Source organism: Lineus longissimus, chromosome 9 (assembly GCF_910592395.1).
Source record: "Lineus longissimus chromosome 9, tnLinLong1.2, whole genome shotgun sequence".
NCBI lineage: Eukaryota > Metazoa > Nemertea > Pilidiophora > Heteronemertea > Lineidae > Lineus > Lineus longissimus.
This window is the reverse complement of record NC_088316.1, coordinates 1,334,680-1,354,960: the sequence shown is the minus strand read 5'-3', so window position 1 is coordinate 1,354,960 and position 20,281 is coordinate 1,334,680. Positions and strand designations below refer to the sequence as shown.

The window sequence follows — 20,281 nt, the reverse complement described above, 5'->3', positions numbered from 1 at the left end:
CACAATTGGCAACTCTGTTCATTATGAGAATGAAGTCCTGACAGAATTCCTTCATTGAATGTGCCAATTGATCCGTGAGACGACTGGAGTTTACACTTGGGGGCGGCAACAAACTTGAGTTGCCCAATGTAATATTCAACCACAGAACAGAAAATACCGGTCCCAACTGCTGGAAAGCAAGAGTGGAGAATGGTGCAATCCCACAATCTATGAAGACCTAGACACTCGTCTAGCAATGGATGCAACAGATATCAACTGGCAATAGAAGTATCGTTCCAACATGAGCAAATCCTCTGCACGCAACACAACTCAAAGAAAGATGACATGTCAAATGATACAAGGATTTTAATGTAATTATTGAAATTACCATAAATAGACAAGACAATGACAATGTAAGGAGTGTACAACAACTCGGTTAATTCAGTGTCAGAGTACCTCTGACCTAGGGGGTCATGTGTACAAAGTTTCAAGTTCTTAGCACTAGTGGTTAAGAAACGTGCCACAGGATACGACGACGATGACGGACACGGGGCTATTGTATAGACTCCCCTAACGGTGAGCCAAAAAGCAAAAACCCCTGTGATCATCGGTACACTCCAACATTCTAGATACTATCAACTGGTACTGACAGTGAATTGTCCATTCCTCGCATCCTGCAGACAAAATAATCCTGTTCAATTAAGTTTCTTTTCTATCCATCCTTATCTCTGCAGCAAGATCTTTCTTTCTGCAAGTCCATTCTTGGTCCCTGGCAGGTTGATTCAAATGCCGATTATTAGTCGAAGATCTTGGAGTAAATAATGGGAGCTGGAAATGAAAGTGACTTGTTCTGTACAATTTTGATAAGAAGACATGCTGGCACAAAAATTTGGTCTATTTTTTCAAAGACTTGGCTAACCATCCTCATCCTGCTCGCCTGGGCCATCTTCTTCTTACTCATCTCTCAAGTCTCAACTCAAACTGGTCTGCTGGGCAAACCATTTTAACACACTACTGACTTGACTAGGAAACCTGATAGGTCCCTCAGCAACAAGAATTAAAGATGACCTCTTCTGACCCAACCTGTATACATGTACAGAATATGTACATGAATGCACAGTCAGACAGTGTTTTTAGTATACATACATGTACGGTAGTATACTATAATCGAGAGAAAGCCAGTCTCTTGCCGTAACAAGATCCATTTTTACCTGCTCTTAGGAGAATAATCGTTCCAAAGAATAGTGCTGCATTTTGTACAGTATTTTCCCTTGCCATCCTTTTCTCTAAATCAGGATCAACCTTCTCACGGGGCTGCATTCGCATCATTTTGCAAGATTTTTTTTAATCAAAACTGCGAAAACGTGAGATAGTGGCCTTGACCTCTTTACTGATTCATGATTGGTTTTCATGACGTGCCCAACATTCTACAACTTGTGGCTTTTTTATTTCTCTATGTTCTCAAAATTACTTATATTTTGGGATAAGAGCTAATTGAATTGTTTAATTTATCAAATCATCATCACCCTAGACAAATATTTTACGAAGAATGCAAAGAAAAATAAAGATAACGAAATGTTTGCTGACATAAGATGCGGTACATCATCAATACTTGACTTGCCAAACTCAGCTCGACGCCGAACTGCAGCGCCACTCGCGGACAAAGATAGAACAACTCGACATTTTTTTCACCGGTTTTCTCGCTGCGCATGCGTACCAGCGGAAATCAACAAAAGATGACGCTGGCACGCATGCGCAGCGAGAAAACCGGTGAAAAAAATGTCGAGTTGTTTTATCTTTGTCCGCGAGTGGCGCTGCAGTTCGGCGTCGAGCTGAGTTTGGCAAGTCAAGTATTAGTGAAAGCGCCGTCTAGTGTCAAAAGAGTTCACAAGCACCCAACTTTGACCTACTTCGTGGTAGGCAGTTCTTGACCTCCAACATCGGTAATCACATGGTACCTATTAAATTCTTGTGATGGCGCCACTGCATACTGCGCACGTCATTTTTACGTCGCTTGTTAAAAAAATATTTGAGGTTGGTGGCGGGAGATTTGAATGGGTGCGGTTGATCATATAGCTGTCAACTTAATGAGGATACGAGGGCAAGTTTCTGAAATAATATGCCTGTTTATTTCAGTTAGTGGAACTCAAATGCCGTTCCAATAATATATACTCCAGATGTCCCTTTAAATTGCTGTCATGATGACGTTTATTGGTGCTAGTGGCGCCTCTAACGGCCTATGGTATAATTAGTCATTATACCGATGTTGGGGGATACAAATTGCCTACTTACTTTTGTCCTGATAGGAACTGCACAGATTCAGGTAAACTCCACAGAATCATTGTTTTCTCTCGAATTCCAAGTGCGATTTCTTTACTTTCACATCTAGATTGAATTTTATAATAGTTGTTCATGGTAAAGTAGTTTTCAGAGGTTTAATTTGTTTTTTTCAGGGGTTTTGAAGGTTGTGAAGTTTGGTGCCGTTTTGGTTGTGACTTTGTCCTCAATCAGCTGGACTGGGTTGTACATTCTCATCTAAATCACAATTTTGACAACATGTGGATAAAGTTTGGCCTCTTTCTTGTTTTTGGTAAGTTGATAATTACTTTTACACATCTTAGACAAATATATATCTATTATTGGAGTGAAACCACACCCATTTATCATCATCGATTGTTGTCTTCATTGATGTGACATCAGTTTGATGATAGTCATTTGGGTGGCAGATCCAGAAATTTTGGAAGGGAGGTGCAGCCCAAACCAGTGTACGATCTTTGAAACACAGGAGAGTTAAGGGTGCCTCACATGTACCACCCCCCAAATCTGCCCCTGAGCTGTGTGTGCTTGTTCACTGTTGTGCCACGCTGTTGTCTTGAGACAATGTTTCTTCTAATCCTGCAAAGATTTAAGTTTAGCTGTTGATAACACCGAACAAACTTATCATGCTGTGGGAAGGGAAGCGGGATCAAAGTTAGCCCTGTTTTGTGGCACTGGTGCCCTCAATTTCATCTGTTAGTTTCAGCCTGTGCCACCAGAAAAGCTATACTCAACTTTAATCTCTCTGGATGTCAGGCGTAAACACTGCTTATACTAATACCCGTAGCCCTCCATGTAGCTATTATGAGCTCTCCATGGTTCATTTCCCAAACTGTATTTGAATGTACAATGTGCTAAATTGTTTATTGTCTGTTAGGGCACTGGGACAATTGTGGCTACACTAATTGATCCCAGCTTAGGACCTTGAATTAGGTCCGGGTTAAGGACAAGCAAGGAACAATAAAACCTCCCTGGGATGTTGAATACTGCACTGCCTGTCTCTCTCCCCTTGCCCCCCCCCCCCCCTCCAGCTCACTTGTAGTATTCTGCAGGCAAGGCACCTTTGTACTGGTACAGCTAGTTCCAGAATGACCCTCTTGAGGAAGAGAAATGTCTAGAGAGGAGATGCCTATCCCTAGCCCCATGGGTTCTACATTCTTGAGTGTAATGATCACCATATTCAGGTCAAAAGTCATTCTGAACATGAATGGTCCTCAAGCTGAAATTGTTCATTCAATGACCAAGCATATAAGACAGAGATAAGATCATAACTACTCATTATACTGGTGATTCATTGTGCACTACCCTGGAGATTCTACATTCATGACTTTGTGTGAGAAAGTCTTTGTAAATTTGATTAACCATCATTACACCAAGGCTGGGCTAAGGTTTAAGATGAAGAAAGTCAAGTTGGTGTTTGCAGGGAGGTTCTAATCTATAAAACTTCCTTGTTCTTTGTAACCATAACCTTTATTATTTATACCAAGGCTACAGAACATTTGCACATCTCCTGTCAATCTTTTGGAAAAGTCCTCTGGCCACAATTGCACAAATGACGGTGATTTTAGACTAAGAAAGAGATGAGTGGAGTTTTAGTATTACAGATACATGTATTTCTCACCCCAATAGCAAAACGAACTCTTTCAGAACAGAGTGCATCTTTTGTAGTGTGATCTATTGAAATTTATCTTGATGATGCATCCGGATGTATCCAGCATGTTAATACCTGCTTGCTTAGATGCTAACCAACCTGAGTGAACAGATGAGTTAAATATAGCCTAGCAGTACAGTCAGTTTCAAAGCTAAGGAAGTACAGTAGAGCCTCCCTTAACACTAACAGACACCTCTCTATCAAAAGCACCCTGTCTATTAAGGACACTAGTTTTGGTCCCATTTGGTTCCATTCAATTTGACCGCCCTATTCAGGATACCTCTCTATTGAGGACAGCACTTGTCAGTCCCGAGGGTGTCCTTAATGGAGAGGTTCTACTGTAAGTCAGTGCCAACAAAACCAGTGTTCTTTCATAAATATGTCTCTGTAATAGACGTGTCCACTTAGAGAGGTTTACTGCATTTCTGTTTTCGGAAGTTACCCGAGTTCTGACTATATCTCTATAAAAAACTTGCCTGTTTCTAAGTGTCCTGTATGAAATCAAACAAAATATTTCCGCCCACTTATTCTATGCACTTCATTATTTCCTCTTATTGTGTTTGTCAACTGCTTTGACTTAAGAATTCGAAGTGACTCATACATAAAAACTAGCTGGGCACCATCTGATCCCTGTTAGTCAGTAGTTTTGGTCTCAAATCAATATTTTCGCAGCAACTAGACCTCTGTATAATCTGAACTACTTCCTATCAGTCAATATAAAGAACAGTATTTGCCAGTCAAAAGTGTGTTCCACTGACATAGTATTGAAAGAATAACATTTTGATGGAAAAACTTCAATTCATTTGGCTTTGGAGTAGTGATATTGGGATGTAAAGCAGTGCAATAAAATGCTGTGCTAACTTCATCGCCTAGGCAGTAACATGAGTAATGAGAATATTCTGATCATGATGGCCTCATTTATATAGCAGGCCTATTATCTTATTAAATGTGAGAGCAGTTCATCTGAGGTCAAGTAGATTCAATGACATCTCATGTCATACGAACTTTGCTTATGTATACAGATAGTTTGTACCTGTCAGTCAATGCTCAGAAGACAGAGAACAGAATCAGTGTGAGGGTCTGTCTATGCCATTCAATATGGCGATAACCAAGCTATCCCATTATCATACTGTCATTTTCTGGCTTGATCTTCGTGTCTGTTTTATCATAAAATGAAGCAGTCTTAAATCGGGAAATTAGAGTAGGCGTATAACTTCAGCTGATGGTTGCAAGAATGCGTGGAATTTACAACTGGCAGTAATTATCTGTGCCATTCTTCCATAATGTACACACTTCCTGGGCAAGCTGGTATTCCCTTCCTGGCCATCAGGAATTTGCTTTAAAAAATCGCTGGAAATTTTTTTCCAAGTTTTGCTGCTCGTGGCAATGATTCGAATCCTTCGAAAGGACCCATTTGGGACAAGACCTACTGTCTCTAATAAAGAGAGTGTCCTGCTAGAGAGGTTTCCACTAAGGGAGGTTCCAGTGTATGTTATTCGTGATGTTGTCTATTTCTCAAAAGGCATATTTTTTCTCTGTATCCCCCTGTGTGGCATGTGTCTTTAACAATAACATCGCTCTTCCACAAACTCTCTGCCAATAAAGTGTTTGGGAACGTCATGTGGTAAATTGGTGTGGAATGTCACCTCTGATCCAGGATCTGATGCTGCTGACAAGCAAAGTAAACGTTGTCACTTTTTATGTCTCGTCCAAGAAGTAATGTCAACACTATGACAGTACAGAGGTTGCCTGCCAGCCAAATAAGAACCCATGCCGAGGTGATTCTCTTTTCGTGTCTGGCATCATCGGTTGACTCCTTGGGGAACTTGGTTGCGAAAACAACTTGGCACCCTCCCCACTCCCACTCAGTGCAGGGCAGTCAGGACATTCAGATCCCCCGCAAATCTATCAGATTTTTCATCTGCATGAAATATCATTTACTTTCAGGTCTGTTCGTGGTGACGACTGCAAGACATCATCATTCGGGGAGAAAGAGCTGCGAAAGACGATTCCGAGGTTGTTCCGTCGCTGCCCGCCAATGTGTATGTGGTACGGCCGTAGATTGTCATAACCCTTTCCCCTACAAGTCACGACATGAATGTCAGGCTGATATAACAGGTACGTCATCAGCAGTTAATTGAGGCCGTTTCCATCTGACCTATCACCCCATAATCCATATGAGCAAAAGCTTATGCCAGATGGACTCTCGGAGCTTTCCGAAAGGCCCTGAAAACTTACCTATTCAGGAGACACTGACAAGTGGGGGTGCTCTTGAACATTCATATACCAAGTGGAAACAGTATCATACCAATTTATTGTTACTTACTTTAATACTAGGGCAAAACCAGCTTTCTAACATTTTCATAAATTTTTGTTTTTTTATTTCTAGGTGGTCTTGACAAGTGCCAGCATGTTGATTGTGGAAAGGGAATGTGCCTCCAGTCCAAAAGATACAGCAGGCGGAAGGCCATCTGCGATTGTTGGGGAACTGGATCCTGGGGGAAGCGATGTGAATATGGTACGTGCTGGAAATATCGGCATTAAATTGAAAGGCCCGACATTTATTGTCAGGTGGCTATGCTAGAGAAATTAGTGAAGTGATTCAGAGGCAGAAATTTTGCTTACCCGTTGACACCAAATTTCTTCATTAGCATTCACTTTGTGCCTTATTTGTTGATGTTTTCTGCTAAACCTTGTGCAATATCTTTTTCCCGAGGTGCGAGTGTTTAGTGACTGTCCATGATTTTACCGTTAACATGGAACTTGTGAGCCAAAAGACAAGCAGAGGTATGACAGGCTTGTACCGTGTGGCTAGTCCAGGGGCTCAATTAGCTTGGGGCAGGGGGCTAATCCCCTCCCCCCGCAAGTCACCAAAAATGTGTTTTGACCATGATTTTGGACAAAGTTTCAGATAGTGTCAATTGCTCCCAGGAGAGCCTGCAGCCCTTGATGCTGGATGGCTGTAATGATTGCTTTTGTGAAGAAAAGACTGTCCTAATTTCAGAATGTCCACCGGTGAAGTCGTACATTGGAGAAAATGGAGTGATGGATAACTACCCCGAGCAGTGCTTGACCATCTAAGGCCAAGAAGTGACTGATAACTACCCCGAGCAGTGCTTGACCATCTAAGGCCAAGAAGTGACTGATAACTACCCAAAGCAGTGCTTGGTTATCTAAGGCCAAGAAGTGACTGATAACTACCCAATGCAGTGCTTGACCATCTAAGGCCAAGGCAACATCATTATTCAATCAACAAGAACATCACGAGGTCACAATTATTGAAGTATCTGTTGATCTTCCCTTGCCCTTTGAAAAATAACATTTACAGTACATCAAAGCAGCTGATTTAACCCCTTCTATGAAAGAAGTTTTTACGACTCGAAAAATTCACTATTTTGGAAGATTGCTTATGTGAGCTAATAGAGACAATCTCATTGACAGTATTATGTAAATTTTTGTACGTTTTATAAATTTCTTAATTAGATGTATATTTTAATGCTTTTCTCAGGATATTGGCTGTACAAGTATTTTATTTGAATATAAGTGGTATACGCCTTGCTCCCTGGAACAATACTCAATTTGTGTATAAACATTTTAACAGGTATTTTGATGAAACTAGCTGTACATTACTTGAGACATACATGTACTTGTAACTGCAGGTAGCTTTGTTTGAGAATCAGATTTAATTGCCATAATTAGTTCAAAAGTAGTTCAATGAAGTTCAAAGTGAGTTGATAATCTTTTTAGGCCTTTATCGCCATAACATGCTCAAAAATTTAGTATTCTTCCATTGTCACTGCCAGTAGACATTGGCCAGTATTAAAATGCAATTTAGTGTACACTGCAAAGTCAACTCGGTCTTGTCCTTCACATAGCCATTTACGAAATCTGTCAAAATGCCTGCTGAAATTGGCAGTTTACAGTTCAACATGGACAAGACAGACAAGAGTTTGCAGTACTTTGGAGAGTTTTTAAGCCGACGAGGCCTTTGAGACGGAATCTCTTTTACCTCAGAGTTTTTAGAGAAGTTTTTTGACGCCTTCAGGTGATCACTGGAAAGCATAATTTGTACTTTTATTATATGGAATAAACTGCTGAAGTTGCTGATTAATTGAATATTGTGATTATATCTTCCACTTGATTACTGAGTTCACTCGAGGGGTAGTTTGGTCTTATGGTTGTGGTGATAAACTCATCATCCAAGTATCATGCGTCCATAACCCCATGCTTATACATTGTTTGAAACCTTGGGTGAATCACTTCAATTCCATTGCCACATCCGGTAAATGGTACCTGGCTGAAGACAAGAGTCACAGGGCCAATTCACCCAGACAGTGCCTAACCATAGTGGCCCATAGTCCTCGTGGTTACGAAACTTGAAAAAGATTATGGAAAACGATGGAAACTAGGTAGCCTTATTACTTGCCAATTGGTCATCCCGTAATGAAAATATGGGCGGTTATTACCGCAAATAAAGACAAACCAAAGCAAAGACACTTGTGTAGCATATCAAGGACACGTAGATTGATACTCCAATGTGTGCCACATCAAAGACATCAAATGACGTCACGTTTTCCTGGCAATGCCTCTTGCCAGACCAGTCAAGCTTTAATTCAGACAACGTTAGAACCAGAAAACGAATATTATGTTAATTTGCAAAAGTAAAAGCAGATTTCACCACTAACCAGTCAAATCGGAATACGACGGCGCAAAATGTTCTCGCTTTCCTCCTGCTAAAAAAACCTTGTTCCCGCACTCCTATTTTAATTTATGCCCAGGAATATGATGTGATCTGTTTTCACTTGTTTGTAATTAAATGGTATTCATATAATGAGATCAATAGTAGTGTTCCTTCAACCACTGGTCAGCAAGAGTACACGATACAAAGCCACTCAACACTTCTTCTCCATGAACAGATCCCATCGTTCAACTAGTCTTCTCTCCCCAGGTGCCTCACGGACCTTCAGGTTCCCATACTCAAGACCAACTCTTACGATATCGCCCTCAAAACAACCCTGGAGTCATGAATTCACAGGTGCTCCTGTGAAATCTCAGTTCTAGTATTCACTGCATTTGCGGGAAAGTACAAGTGTCAAAGTAGATGTGAGGGTTGTACATTCGACATTGCCGCCTTTTCTGTATGATATGTCGTCTGCTCTCACGTTGCACCACGTGGTACATTTTCCAACTGACCTTGGGCGTGGTCAGGCCTTTTTTTCTCGGCAAACATGCGCAAACTACGAGTCAAGTAGCTGACCAACTTATGCTGGAGGAATCTGACATGGATAATGCAGACGAATCGGTAATGGGTGCTGATCCTTCTGATAAAGATACTAGTACCCCTGATAATGCGGCAAGCAACGAACGTGCAGCTGGACCAAACGATAAAACCTACAGATGCGTCAGAAATGAGGGCCTTGGGCACGGTCTGAGTCAGTTGTTGTTTGCAAGTGGAAGGATAAACGAGAGGTATTCACCATAAGCAATATGCACCGCGTTGAGATGGTGGAGGTCCGCAACCGGAATAACAAGGCATCGCATTACAATAAGGGCATGTCTGGTATGGACAGATCTGATCAAATGCTGTCATATTACTCAGCTCTTCGCAAAACCATTAGATAGTACAAGAAGATGGGGCTTTACTTGCTTGAGATTTGGGTGTCGAATGCCCATATGTTGTATTCTGCTGAAACTGGCACCGCAATGCGCCAACGACTCAAGTTTCGCGACACCATCATCAAGCACTTACTTGGGCCAGAAGTTATGGAACGCATAGAGAGACCACCAGTAGCAGTTGCAGATGCGGACCCCTTTCACTACTTGAATTCGATTCCACCATCGGAGAAGAAACAACGATCAACGAAACCTTGCCGCGTCTGCACACGACGGGGTATCAGAAAAGAAACCAGGTACTTATGTCCAAAATGTAAAGACAAACCGGCTCTGTGTGGATGTTTGTTTCAGGCACTTTCACACTGTTTGACTGGCATAAGTTGGTAGAGTGGAGAAAGTAAGTAGTTACCTATGTACATGATGTACGAGATGTTAAAAGTGTTTCAAAATATTTTGTTATTTTACAGTAATTTCCTTCACAATATTTTTTGAACCGCGTACACTTGGAATCTTTGATGACACCAACCTTCATGGTGACGAAAAACTGCACGGGAATGTGCACTATTTTTGAATCATACTTTGTTGAATATATGATGTTATGCAAAGGGTTCTCCATCCATTTCTTTAGTATAGAACTTTTTCAGGAAAATGAACAGCCTTTCAGGGACATACAGGCTTCATGGTCACTACTTGTAACATGACTTCCTGGTGACGATATTGTAACATGATTTTTTTAATAAAAAATCGTTTTCGTGAGATACGTGTATTATTTGTTATTCTCATTGCCCATACACTAAACTATTGACACAAGGGCAAAAATACTGTTAAAATGTCCCATGGGGTGAAATTAACGATTTTGAAGAGGAGTTACTGTACTACGTCTTACTACGAATTTACTCGTAGTCGGCCACCAAGGGTGACCTTCAACTACGAGTAAACTCGTAGCTGGCAGTCAACGGGTTAAGCCTCTTGGCAATATTGTCTAGTTCATTGATGGCTATAACCACCAAGGTTTTTTCCATCATAGCCATGAATCAACATACTGAAAAACTTAACTGACCGGCCGGAGCCCAAAAACGCCAAAAAGTAAGTATCTTAAAACTCACTCCCAACAGGATTCGAACCCACGCACAATTAGCAACGATATCTGTCAGTCCGACGCGCTATGCTCTGGGCTAAAGTTGCTCTTGCGCGTCGAGGCCGACAACTTTGGGAGGTTTGATCCGGGAGTTTGGTAATCCCTTTCTTTGACAATTTGCGCATGTCTCTGTCACCATTAACCGTTTGCGCATGTCTATACAACGTCACTGCGAATTTTGAAAGAGCACAGAACTCATTCACTCCCGATTTCTCATGAGGGACAGGTGGATTTCGTGGAATTTGACGGAGCTCATCTGATGTAAGTTCCATGTTCACTGTTTATCTGCCGTTTTAAGTCTCTCTTGATTGTTGAGGCCCTAATATCATGTTCTAAAGCGTCCAATTTTATTCAAACTTCGAAATCAATATTGATGATGTAGCGAAGTGTACACCGACATGACCGATCGAGCCGCCATCTTGGTTTTTGGCTTACCTTTGGCTTTTGAATCATGCCGCGGCAGAATATCGAGGAGCAACTGCAGAATACCCGGGACACTCTGTGCTAAATGATAGGAATGTGTACATAATGTACAGAGGGACAGAGTGTACATAATGTACAGAGCTACTACTGTCCCGGCTTTTCTGCAGTTAGGCCTATTTCTAGTCCTGTAAATAATCATAGCAGTTACTACAATTTTTTGGTTTGTTTGAAATTACATGTACATGCAGTTGCCGCATTATTTGTGTGTTTACTGTCACTGTGTCTTCATAACGCATATGTCTCTGTTTTCTTCAGAAAACTAGAGCGCTTTTGGACCTCTGATTAGCTGTGCTGTAACGATAGCAACGTGGGATTGTGGTTATGTTGTAAATTTTATTGTTTTGATATTTTGATAGTAATGTACATTTGTATTTGTGTTTCGTGCCTTATATGCAAAGATTGTGTTTTGGCCAATAAATTTCATTTCATTTCATTGCACCTGGGTGCCTGCACCCCATGCCACATCCTGACGGAACCATGTGGTTTAAAAATATACTCCTTGATATTTGTCAACTAGGTAGGTGTATAGCAAAAACCTAAGATCAGGATGAAAGGTATAACCCCATTCACTTTCTGCCAACTCTTGCTATTCACATTCCAATACTGTATTTACATGGCTATGCTCAAAATTACAGAAAGTTTATTGTGTACATGAATGTTTATGAATATATTTAGTGCCAAATCAAACATGTCCCAGTGCCCTTACTCTACATATTAGGCACCTTAATTGACCCACTCACGCCTTCTTTTAAGGTCTGCTCGGGTTATGACTCGTACACACTCATACTCCCTTATTATCTTTTCAACTGTTTCATTGTTGATATCGTCAGGAATATATCCTTTATCCTTCAGCACTATCACTGCACCAACCATCACTTTACTCACCTTCCCTCCCGTGCACTAAAACTGCATTCACCATGCATCAACCCCAGCCCACCCCCATCCTGGCACATTAAAGAATATAATCCTGATTGTATCGTATGATGAAAGAGTTGTTTATCAAAAACAAAGTTCGAGTGCAGAGCCAGATTTCCCCTCTCCTCTAATGTTTCATCCCAATGATGACAATCAACCCTAACCAAGGACAGAAGGGAGAACAGCAAGGTAGTATTCTCGATCCTGCTTCAAGGTAAGGTAATGTAAGGTTAGATGTTAGTTTGTAAAGAGAATGAGATGTGATTGTATGCTTGTATCTTTCAAGGCAGCTTCTTCAATTGAAGGATGGATGACCAGCATTGCCAGGCAAGAAGGAAAAAAGAGAAGGTAGGAGTCTCGATCCCAGACAATGCTTGAGGTCAGGAAATGGCTCAGGCAGTCGAGTTTCGAGGATAGGTAAGATTATGATGTAGATGTCAGTTTGTAAAGTGACAAAAGATGCGTAGCTTTAAAATAGCAGGCACAGATCACTTTTTGCAGATTTTTATCATATATCTGGCTAACCAGTAGGTTATTTTTGCATTTGTGTGCGACTGTATGCTTGTATCTTTTAAGGCAGCTTCTTCAATCGAAGGAAGGATGACCAGCATTGCCAGGCAAGAATGAAGAAAGAGAGGGTAGGAGTCTCGATCCTAGACAATGCCTGAGGTCAGGAAATGCCTCAGGCAGTCGAGTTTCGAGGGTAGGTAAAATTTAGATGTTAGTTTGTCAAGTGACGAAAGATGCTGGCTTTAAAATAGCATGCACTGTTCACTTGTTTGCAGATTTTTAACATAAATCTGGCTACCAGTAGGTTTCAAGCATCGCTTTAAAATAGCATTGCACAGGTCACTTTTGACAGATTTTTAACATAAATCTGGCTACCACTAGGTGGTATGTGGTTGTATGCTTGTATCATTTCAGGCAGCTTCTTCAATCGAAGGATGGATGACCAGCATTGCCAGGCAAGAATCAAGAAAGAGAAGGTAGGAGTCTCGATCCCCGACAATGCCTGAGGTCAGGAAATGGCTCAGGCAGTCGAGTTTCGAGGGTAGGTAAGATTTAGATGTTAGTTTGTCAAGTGACGAAAGATGCTGGCTTTAAAATAGCATGCACTGTTCACTTGTTTGCAGATTTTTAACATAAATCTGGCTAACCTGAGTAGGTTTCAAGCATCGCTTTAAAATAGCATTGCACAGGTCACTTTTGACAAATTTTTAACATAAATCTGGCTACCACTAGGTGGTATGTGGTTGTATGCTTGTATCATTTCAGGCAGCTTCTTCAATCGAAGGATGGATGACCAGCATTGCCAGGCAAGAATCAAGAAAGAGAAGGTAGGAGTCTCGATCCCAGATAATGCCTGAGGTCAGGAAATGGCTCAGGCAGTCGAGTTTCGAGGGTAGGTAAAATTTAGATGTTAGTTTGTCAAGTGACGAAAGATGCTGGCTTTAAAATAGCATGCACTGTTCACTTGTTTGCAGATTTTTAACATAAATCTGGCTACCAGTAGGTTTCAAGCATCGCTTTAAAATAGCATTGCACAGGTCACTTTTGACAGATTTTTAACATAAATCTGGCTACCACTAGGTGGTATGTGGTTGTATGCTTGTATCATTTCAGGCAGCTTCTTCAATCGAAGGATGGATGACCAGCATTGCCAGGCAAGAATCAAGAAAGAGAAGGTAGGAGTCTCGATCCCAGACAATGCCTGAGGTCAGGAAATGGCTCAGGCAGTCGAGTTTCGAGGGTAGGTAAGATTTAGATGTTAGTTTGTAAAGGGACGAAAGATGCTGGCTTTAAAATAGCATGCACTGTTCACTTGTTTTCAGATTTTTAACAGAAATCTGGCTACCAGTAGGTTTCAAGCATCGCTTTAAAATAGCATTGCACAGGTCACTTTTGACAGACATAAATCTGGCTACCACTAGGTGGTATGTGGTTGTATGCTTGTATCATTTCAGGCAGCTTCTTCAATCGAAGGATGGATGACCAGCATTGCCAGGCAAGAATCAAGAAAGAGAAGGTAGGAGTCTCGATCCCAGATAATGCCTGAGGTCAGGAAATGGCTCAGGCAGTCGAGTTTCGAGGGTAGGTAAGATTTAGATGTTAGTTTGTCAAGTGACGAAAGATGCTGGCTTTAAAATAGCATGCACTGTTCACTTGTTTGCAGATTTTTAACATAAATCTGGCTACCAGTAGGTTTCAAGCATCGCTTTAAAATAGCATTGCACAGGTCACTTTTGACAGATTTTTAACATAAATCTGGCTACCACTAGGTGGTATGTGGTTGTATGCTTGTATCATTTCAGGCAGCTTCTTCAATCGAAGGATGGATGACCAGCATTGCCAGGCAAGAATCAAGAAAGAGAAGGTAGGAGTCTCGATCCCCGACAATGCCTGAGGTCAGGAAATGTCTCAGGCAGTCGAGTTTCGAGGGTAGGTAAAATTTAGATGTTAGTTTGTCAAGTGACGAAAGATGCTGGCTTTAAAATAGCATGCACTGTTCACTTGTTTGCAGATTTTTAACATAAATCTGGCTACCAGTAGGTTTCAACCATCGCTTTAAAATAGCATTGCACAGGTCACTTTTGACAGATTTTTAACATAAATCTGGCTACCACTAGGTGGTATGTGGTTGTATGCTTGTATCATTTCAGGCAGCTTCTTCAATCGAAGGATGGATGACCAGCATTGCCAGGCAAGAATCAAGAAAGAGAAGGTAGGAGTCTCGATCCCCGCCAATGCCTGAGGTCAGGAAATGGCTCAGGCAGTCGAGTTTCGAGGGTAGGTAAGATTTAGATGTTAGTTTGTCAAGTGACGAAAGATGCTGGCTTTAAAATAGCATGCACTGTTCACTTGTTTGCAGATTTTTAACATAAATCTGGCTACCAGTAGGTTTCAAGCATCGCTTTAAAATAGCATTGCACAGGTCACTTTTGACAGATTTTTAACATAAATCTGGCTACCACTAGGTGGTATGTGGTTGTATGCTTGTATCATTTCAGGCAGCTTCTTCAATCGAAGGATGGATGACCAGCATTGCCAGGCAAGAATCAAGAAAGAGAAGGTAGGAGTCTCGATCCCAGATAATGCCTGAGGTCAGGAAATGGCTCAGGCAGTCGAGTTTCGAGGGTAGGTAAAATTTAGATGTTAGTTTGTCAAGTGACGAAAGATGCTGGCTTTAAAATAGCATGCACTGTTCACTTGTTTGCAGATTTTTAACATAAATCTGGCTAACCTGAGTAGGTTTCAAGCATCGCTTTAAAATAGCATTGCACAGGTCACTTTTGACAGATTTTTAACATAAATCTGGCTACCACTAGGTGGTATGTGGTTGTATGCTTGTATCATTTCAGGCAGCTTCTTCAATCGAAGGATGGATGACCAGCATTGCCAGGCAAGAATCAAGAAAGAGAAGGTAGGAGTCTCGATCCCAGATAATGCCTGAGGTCAGGAAATGGCTCAGGCAGTCGAGTTTCGAGGGTAGGTAAAATTTAGATGTTAGTTTGTCAAGTGACGAAAGATGCTGGCTTTAAAATAGCATGCACTGTTCACTTGTTTGCAGATTTTTAACATAAATCTGGCTACCAGTAGGTTTCAAGCATCGCTTTAAAATAGCATTGCACAGGTCACTTTTGACAGATTTTTAACATAAATCTGGCTACCACTAGGTGGTATGTGGTTGTATGCTTGTATCATTTCAGGCAGCTTCTTCAATCGAAGGATGGATGACCAGCATTGCCAGGCAAGAATCAAGAAAGAGAAGGTAGGAGTCTCGATCCCAGACAATGCCTGAGGTCAGGAAATGGCTCAGGCAGTCGAGTTTCGAGGGTAGGTAAGATTTAGATGTTAGTTTGTAAAGGGACGAAAGATGCTGGCTTTAAAATAGCATGCACTGTTCACTTGTTTTCAGATTTTTAACAGAAATCTGGCTACCAGTAGGTTTCAAGCATCGCTTTAAAATAGCATTGCACAGGTCACTTTTGACAGACATAAATCTGGCTACCACTAGGTGGTATGTGGTTGTATGCTTGTATCATTTCAGGCAGCTTCTTCAATCGAAGGATGGATGACCAGCATTGCCAGGCAAGAATCAAGAAAGAGAAGGTAGGAGTCTCGATCCCAGATAATGCCTGAGGTCAGGAAATGGCTCAGGCAGTCGAGTTTCGAGGGTAGGTAAGATTTAGATGTTAGTTTGTCAAGTGACGAAAGATGCTGGCTTTAAAATAGCATGCACTGTTCACTTGTTTGCAGATTTTTAACATAAATCTGGCTACCAGTAGGTTTCAAGCATCGCTTTAAAATAGCATTGCACAGGTCACTTTTGACAGATTTTTAACATAAATCTGGCTACCACTAGGTGGTATGTGGTTGTATGCTTGTATCATTTCAGGCAGCTTCTTCAATCGAAGGATGGATGACCAGCATTGCCAGGCAAGAATCAAGAAAGAGAAGGTAGGAGTCTCGATCCCAGACAATGCCTGAGGTCAGGAAATGTCTCAGGCAGTCGAGTTTCGAGGGTAGGTAAAATTTAGATGTTAGTTTGTCAAGTGACGAAAGATGCTGGCTTTAAAATAGCATGCACTGTTCACTTGTTTTCAGATTTTTAACAGAAATCTGGCTACCAGTAGGTTTCAAGCATCGCTTTAAGATAGCATTGCACAGGTCACTTTTGACAGACATAAATCTGGCTACCACTAGGTGGTATGTGGTTGTATGCTTGTATCATTTCAGGCAGCTTCTTCAATCGAAGGATGGATGACCAGCATTGCCAGGCAAGAATCAAGAAAGAGAAGGTAGGAGTCTCGATCCCCGACAATGCCTGAGGTCAGGAAATGGCTCAGGCAGTCGAGTTTCGAGGGTAGGTAAAATTTAGATGTTAGTTTGTAAAGTGACGAAAGATGCTGGCTTTAAAATAGCATGCACTGTTCACTTGTTTTCAGATTTTTAACATAAATCTGGCTACCAGTAGGTTTCAAGCATCGCTTTAAAATAGCATTGCACAGGTCACTTTTGACAGGTTTTTAACATAAATCTGGCTACCACTAGGTGGTATGTGGTTGTATGCTTGTATCATTTCAGGCAGCTTCTTCAATCGAAGGATGGATGACCAGCATAGATTGAAGTTTACAGCAATGACTGAGATATTATGTGATATGTGTATGATACATTTCTGCTGAACCATCCAATATATTCAAGAACATCAAAAAAGGATTCCAACAACACTGTAAAGATCTAGAGGAGAGAGATTTCCAAGGAGTTTTGAAAAGTCTTGCTTGAGATTTTATTCCAAATTGAACGCATCATTCTTATTCTAATATTTTAATGCCTAGGATCACATCTGAATTACTGAGATCCCCATTCCATAGGACTTCAAAGGAGAACCCATCAAAGATCGTCTCGAAAGACTTGCCTTGATGAGGATACGCTGCAAAACCACTGACGAGGAAAATCACTTCATCACCATCATTGTGGAAGTTTTATAGCCCTTTTGGGTCTTCAATTTATAAGGTTTGTGAAAGATCAGTGCAATACGTCTATTTTCCATCTCAATTCTTTAATGAGGTATCCTCATTCCTTGTCTTTTATACTGAGAGTCATTATCAAACTGGTCATTCTCTGTTATTGTTTGTATATCAAAATATGGTGCCTACACAGAAAACCACAAATAGACCAGGCGCTTTATAAAAACACGAAAAAAAACAAAGTACGGTGGGAAAGTGGTCTCACTTGTGGTAAAAATATGAACGTTTATCTTTCCAGAGATTGTCTAAACTGGTTTTGAAAGTGTCAAGTGTTTCTCTTTGCAGCTACAACACAAGGAATACTGTTTGGAACGAACCTGATAAAACAACTATCCATGCACGTTGATACAGAGCAGGACAATCCCCTTGATGCTCTTGTTTGAGGCAAGTGCCAATTCGAGCGCTGACATCACAGGGAATCCCCTATTGACTCGAGTGGTAGCATATGAATTGTCCACAAAATTTTCTTTTATTTCATGAAAAGTGTGAAATTTGACAGAGTTTTTGAACAATGGCGAGCGGGGAAATCTTGGATATGATGTCATAACATGCTAATTAATGAAAATTTTCAAAACATTCTAAGTTATCCTGAAATTACATGTTATAAGGTATTACAATCTACTAATAATTCAATTTCATGAATTTGGTCCCTACCGGCCTTTTTGCGTGGCTGGTCACATATTTGTTTCAAATTGCAACTTCCACGATTTGTTCCAAAATGTGATTTACCTACATGCTTGAAGATCACCTGTATGTAACTGCACATAATCTTGCACTGTGGCCCAGTGTGTTTTGCACCCTTGAAACTAATGTAATTTAGACCTTTCAAGCCTGAATGCTCTTGGGAGCGCCTTCCTGTTCTCAGATAGTCTGTGAATCAAATAAGCCACTAAAGTATGTTGATAACTTTATCATTTAATACTGTGTCATCTTCCTTTGTCCCACATCTTTTATCATTTTTAATTTTTTAAAATTTTTGCAGAGAATTTTTTTTGCATTACAATTTTTTCCTTTAGTGGTAAATGTTGGTCATTATAGCTAGATTAGAGGTGGGTTAGGCCTACAGGGTTTTGATAGCAGTAGTACAACATTAGTTTATTTCATGACTGGCAGTTAGTGCCGTCATCCGTAGCCACTTGTAGTGTAGCTGTTAGCGATATGATTGAGACTAGTGAGTGTAGTAGGTGTAGGCGCAACGTAGCTAAGGTTAGGCACTCACTGGTCTTTATCTAAACTCCAGGAAGATGACACACTCAGGGTAACTGTGGCCAAGCTGAAATACAATCTTATCACTGGTTTTAAACTTGCTTGAACCCAGTTGTTTGCTTTATTTGGGAAAAGTTTGTTATCAGATTTCAAAACTCAGAGGCTCAGTGAGCATAATGCACAGTTTAATGGTAATAGCAGCTCTAAATCGGCACTGGGCTTGAAAGGTTTGAAACATTCAAATGTGATAAAAAGGGTAAGCAAAGGCAATTACTTTTTCTCACCCATTTTTTCTCAATCAAATATTGTTTATAAAATGTAAAATGTATGATGTAAATAATGAAGTACAAAATGTATAATTTTGATGTTTCCCGCGGCACAGCATGGAGCGGGAAATAGTTGTCTCCGCGGGGCAGTTGCCTTGGAGGCGCGTGCGGCACGTGATCAGTGCTGGTGGGCGGTGCAGTGGCGCCACTAGTTTTTTCGGAGCAGCCGTCGTAGTCACAACCAAGTTTCTTCAGTAATATGTTTATAGCATTTGGGCAATTTGCATTGTTTGTGGTTATAGCCATAGTACTATATTAGTGTAAGTAAGTGTTTGCTATGGTTTATGTTGCTCCGGACAAATGTTCAAATTTGTATTTGGTTGTCTTTGCAGAGCAGCTGAGAGGTGTGGCAATCGCCTATGGACGTGCATTTGTATTGCTCCACCTCCCCCTCCCTTAAAATAAGTAAAAAATAAAACGGAAGTTAGGGTTGGGTGGCAGGCTGTTCATCTTGGCTTGGCTGTTTGTCTGGAAGACGGCTTCTTTTTCATTAGGTTAAGGGCTTTTTAGGCGGAAGGTGTGTTTTTCGGTTGCATTTGTCCGGTTCAATTTGGTTCTTGTACTATGATCCATGTTTTCAGCCAAAGGTGCTGTATATCCTGTAACCTGTGGCTGCAGAGTACATAGTAACGATGCAGTAGTTAATAAAGGCTGCGGCATCCTGTTGTATATATATTGACGTTGTTGTTGTTGATTGGCCTCCTTGGGGGAGCCAAGAGGAGACCAAGAAAGTACCTAATTTAAGTTGGCGTTATCTATGTTATTTAAAGGTTAAAAATGGATTACAGGCCCTTACTGAAAACTCATCTAGGAGCTGTCTGAACCTTTAATGTGGCAGCACCAGTGGGACCTACTTGCAGGCCCCCACTGTGAACTCACCCAGGAGCTATTCAAGCCTTCACCTCTTGATCTTAATACCATTAGGCCCCGCGTGGTGGCGCTGTATGCTGTATCAAACAAAAACAAAACATGCATTCCAGATGTCTTTGATGTGGCACACATAGGAGTATCAATCTACGTGTCCTTGATATGCTACACAAGTGTCTTTGCTTTGGTTTGTCTTTATTTGCGGTAATAACCGCCCATACGAAAACCCCATACAGATGGAAACAGATGGGTTGAACCT

At 41.0% G+C, this 20,281-nt stretch overlaps 1 protein-coding gene and 2 long non-coding RNA genes across 4 annotated transcripts; 2 read left to right on the top strand and 1 right to left on the bottom strand.

Moving 5' to 3' along the window:
• Positions 1-327: 327 nt before the first annotated feature.
• Positions 328-1,361, bottom strand: LOC135493699 (uncharacterized). Its single transcript, XR_010448276.1, has 2 exons — positions 1,191-1,361; positions 328-807 (listed from the first exon to the last, which is right to left on the bottom strand). It is a non-coding gene; the product is annotated as an uncharacterized LOC135493699 (long non-coding RNA).
• An 883-nt stretch (positions 1,362-2,244) lies between these two features.
• LOC135493478 (uncharacterized) lies at positions 2,245-8,057 on the top strand. Its single transcript, XM_064780843.1, has 5 exons — positions 2,245-2,302; positions 2,433-2,569; positions 5,894-6,064; positions 6,336-6,464; positions 6,951-8,057. Exons 2-5 carry the CDS (start codon positions 2,536-2,538, stop codon positions 7,025-7,027), a joined length of 411 nt encoding a protein of 136 aa, XP_064636913.1. The 5' UTR covers positions 2,245-2,302; positions 2,433-2,535; the 3' UTR covers positions 7,028-8,057.
• Positions 8,058-10,877: 2,820 nt separating this feature from the next.
• LOC135493449 (uncharacterized) lies at positions 10,878-19,963 on the top strand. Of its 2 annotated transcripts, XR_010448244.1 has the most exons (4): positions 10,878-10,958; positions 12,382-12,443; positions 17,432-17,609; positions 17,909-19,963. It is a non-coding gene; the product is annotated as an uncharacterized LOC135493449 (long non-coding RNA). The 2 variants fall into 2 exon arrangements; XR_010448243.1 differs by lacking the exon at positions 10,878-10,958 and having other exon boundaries at positions 11,122-12,443.
• Positions 19,964-20,281: the final 318 nt, after the last annotated feature.

Excerpts from the sequence above, each read along its gene's own strand:
- LOC135493478 (XM_064780843.1), top strand. The coding sequence starts at position 2,536 with ATGTGGATAAAGTTTGGCCTCTTTCTTGTTTTTG. Across the intron at positions 2,570-5,893 it reads TGGCCTCTTTCTTGTTTTTG|GTCTGTTCGTGGTGACGACT; the intron begins GTAAGTTGATAA and ends ATTTACTTTCAG. Across the intron at positions 6,065-6,335 it reads ATGTCAGGCTGATATAACAG|GTGGTCTTGACAAGTGCCAG; the intron begins GTACGTCATCAG and ends TTTTATTTCTAG.